Source organism: Alosa pseudoharengus, unplaced genomic scaffold, assembly GCF_046254945.1.
Source record: "Alosa pseudoharengus isolate Yale_2024_CS ecotype anadromous, Long Island Sound unplaced genomic scaffold, YU_APseudo_1.1 YU_APseudo_1.1_scf_3, whole genome shotgun sequence".
Classification (NCBI taxonomy): domain Eukaryota; kingdom Metazoa; phylum Chordata; class Actinopteri; order Clupeiformes; family Clupeidae; genus Alosa; species Alosa pseudoharengus.
The window spans coordinates 7,485,673-7,488,260 of NW_027468718.1; the positions used below are offsets into that span (position 1 = coordinate 7,485,673).

The 2,588-nt window shown below is 42.3% G+C and overlaps 1 protein-coding gene across 1 annotated transcript in view; it reads right to left on the reverse strand.

Moving 5' to 3' along the window:
* il1rapl1a (interleukin 1 receptor accessory protein-like 1a) overlaps window positions 1-1,044 on the reverse strand; it is a 29,378-nt gene extending 28,334 nt beyond the window's left edge. The window contains exon 1 of the mRNA XM_076262481.1: window positions 983-1,044. Within this exon, the coding sequence (XP_076118596.1) occupies window positions 983-1,044 (62 nt within the window). The remainder of the gene's footprint in view (window positions 1-982) is intronic.
* Between the last annotated feature and the right edge of the window lie 1,544 nt (window positions 1,045-2,588).

The window sequence follows — 2,588 nt, forward strand, 5'->3', positions numbered from 1 at the left end:
GCACAATACGGCTCTAAAAGCACTCAGCTCAGAACAACACAGACCTAGCTGTCACTAACTAACACATAACACTAACTGTCTTGAAAGACATGCATGATCTGCAGCCATTCCCCTCTGATGAACACAGATGACTCACAGCTGAAAATATGATGCTGATCATTTGAAATTAATTTCTTACTGAATCATCGTATGTTCCTATGTTTGTAAATATGATGCTGATCATTTGTAATTAATTTCTTACTGAATCATCGTATGTTACTATGTTTGTAAATATGTACGTTTGCTGGTGTTTTTGCTTGCAGTACTCTCTCTCTTTCTTTCTCTCTATCTATCCATCTACCTATCTATCTACATATCTATCTATCTATCTATCTATCTATCTATCTTTCTCACTATGTGTCTGTCTGTATGTCAGCCTAGGCCATGGTTGGGTGTGGATGTGATGCTGACACAGTAAATGTGGGGCTCTATGAGAGACACTAGATATGAGACAGAGGGCTGCAGAGAATAGCACGTCCTATTGGTTCTTACCATTTGGTTACATCATACTTCAGTCACCATGAAATGCTACACACACACACACATACACACACACTCCAAGAGAAAGTGAGATACAGACTGAATGATCTAATGAACTGAATGAAGATGAGAGACTTCACACACACACACACACACACACACACACACACACACACACACACACACTGACTGAAGACTGAAAATAATGAATTGAGCAGAGCTAAGAGGCTAAGTGTTAGTTTGTGACCCAAGGGTAGAGACAGATTAGTCCTGAGCTAACTCTAATGTTCATCCCCACAATGTCTGTGTGTGTGTGTGTGTGTGTGTGTGTGTGTGTGTGTGTGTGTGTGTGTGTGTGTGTGTGAGAGAGAGAGAGAGAGAGAGAGAGAGAGAGAGAGAGAGAGAGAGAGAGAGAGAGAATAGCTCGCTGAGAGAGACTCTGGGGCCTAAAACAAGCCCTCACAGTGCGCTGTCCATGGTCCTGATGTTCAGAACTGCCCGGTTGATGTCTATGCTGCTGCACATTGTCGCAGTCATATCCACGGGTGGAAGTGAGTAGGTGCTATCCATGGTTCTGAAGTTGACCACTGCTACACACTGTCACAGTCATATCCACGGGTGGAAGTGAGTAGGTGCTATCCATGGTGCTGAAGTTGACCACTGCTACACACTGTCACAGTCATATCCATGGGTGGAAGTGAGTAGGTGCTATCCATGGTTCTGAAGTTGACCACTGCACTATGGTCCTGAATGTCAGCACTGTCCAGTCTTTGACCGTTACGCTACACACAAAGTGTGTCTCCACTCCATTCTACCATTCTACAGCACCTAGAGGCTCCAGTCAACTATGCAAAGGTGCTCTTTATAGATTACAGCTCTGCTTTTAACACAATTTTACAAAGCAATTTTTTCAGAAACTCCAACAAATGGGAGTCCATAATTCCTTATGTCACTGGATTTTGGATTTCCTATTGCAGAGAACACAAGTGGTCAAAATCAGTAACAAGATCTCTAAGGTCAAGCACATGGACACTGGTGCTCCCCAGGGGTGTGTTTTATCACCTCTGCTATATTCGCTGTACACAAATGACTGCACTGTGCTTTATATCGGAACGTCACATATTACCAACCGTCACGTATGTCCAACCTCTTACGTGTATGTGTCACTTAATATTCATTTGTATACAAACCAAGACGGCGGATTCCTAAAGAAACGCAAGCACCCACACCATAAGTTTATCTAAATTAGCTATGTACCAAAAATTAAATTTTACCGTGACTCGAAGAGCTGTAAACAGTGTTGGAGCTCCAGTGGAATTTTGAATTGCTACGACGAGAATTCTCAGGGCTAACCGTTGATGTGCCGTGAGAAAGGTTGGAAATAAGTACCCACCAGCCAAGTACAAAACTCAGAGCATGGTAAACAAAATCGGATATTTCATTCAGTAAAAGCCTAGTAAGAACCAAACTAGATTTTGTTCAAATCTACACACCTATGGCTACTGAAAAATGTAAGGTTTATTTAGCAAATGTTATTTTGAAGTATTAAAAAACATTGTTGTTTTAGAATTTTCGAACGAAATGGTTAGTAATTAGCACGATTACGATATGGTTCTAATGTTCAGTTTACTTATATAGCACCAAGGTTCAAACAATTCTGAACAGAACTGGGTCAGAAGGCAGTTCCCTCTTGGTTGAAAAATGGCTAAAGTGTCCACTCTGGGGTATCCACCGATCTGCTCTGTCTCTTTAAACAGCAACAGCTACATCTCAAAACACCACCTTACGTGTAACTCATTTGTGACGGTGGTTGGTCAACAACCCTTTTGTGAAATGCACACTTTGTTGCAGTAATATCTGTAGCAGAGTTGTCCACGGTCCTGAAAGTTGAAGTGCTAAACCATGGGGTCTGAATGCAGTGACTGGATCAGACTGCCTGTGCTGACTGAAATATCCCCCACACAGAAGTAGACCTCAGCTGTCCCATCAGATCTGGGAGTGAGTGAGTGAGTGAGTGAGTGGGTGGGTGTAAGCGGGTAGTATATATGGAGAATATAGAGCCTCTACAT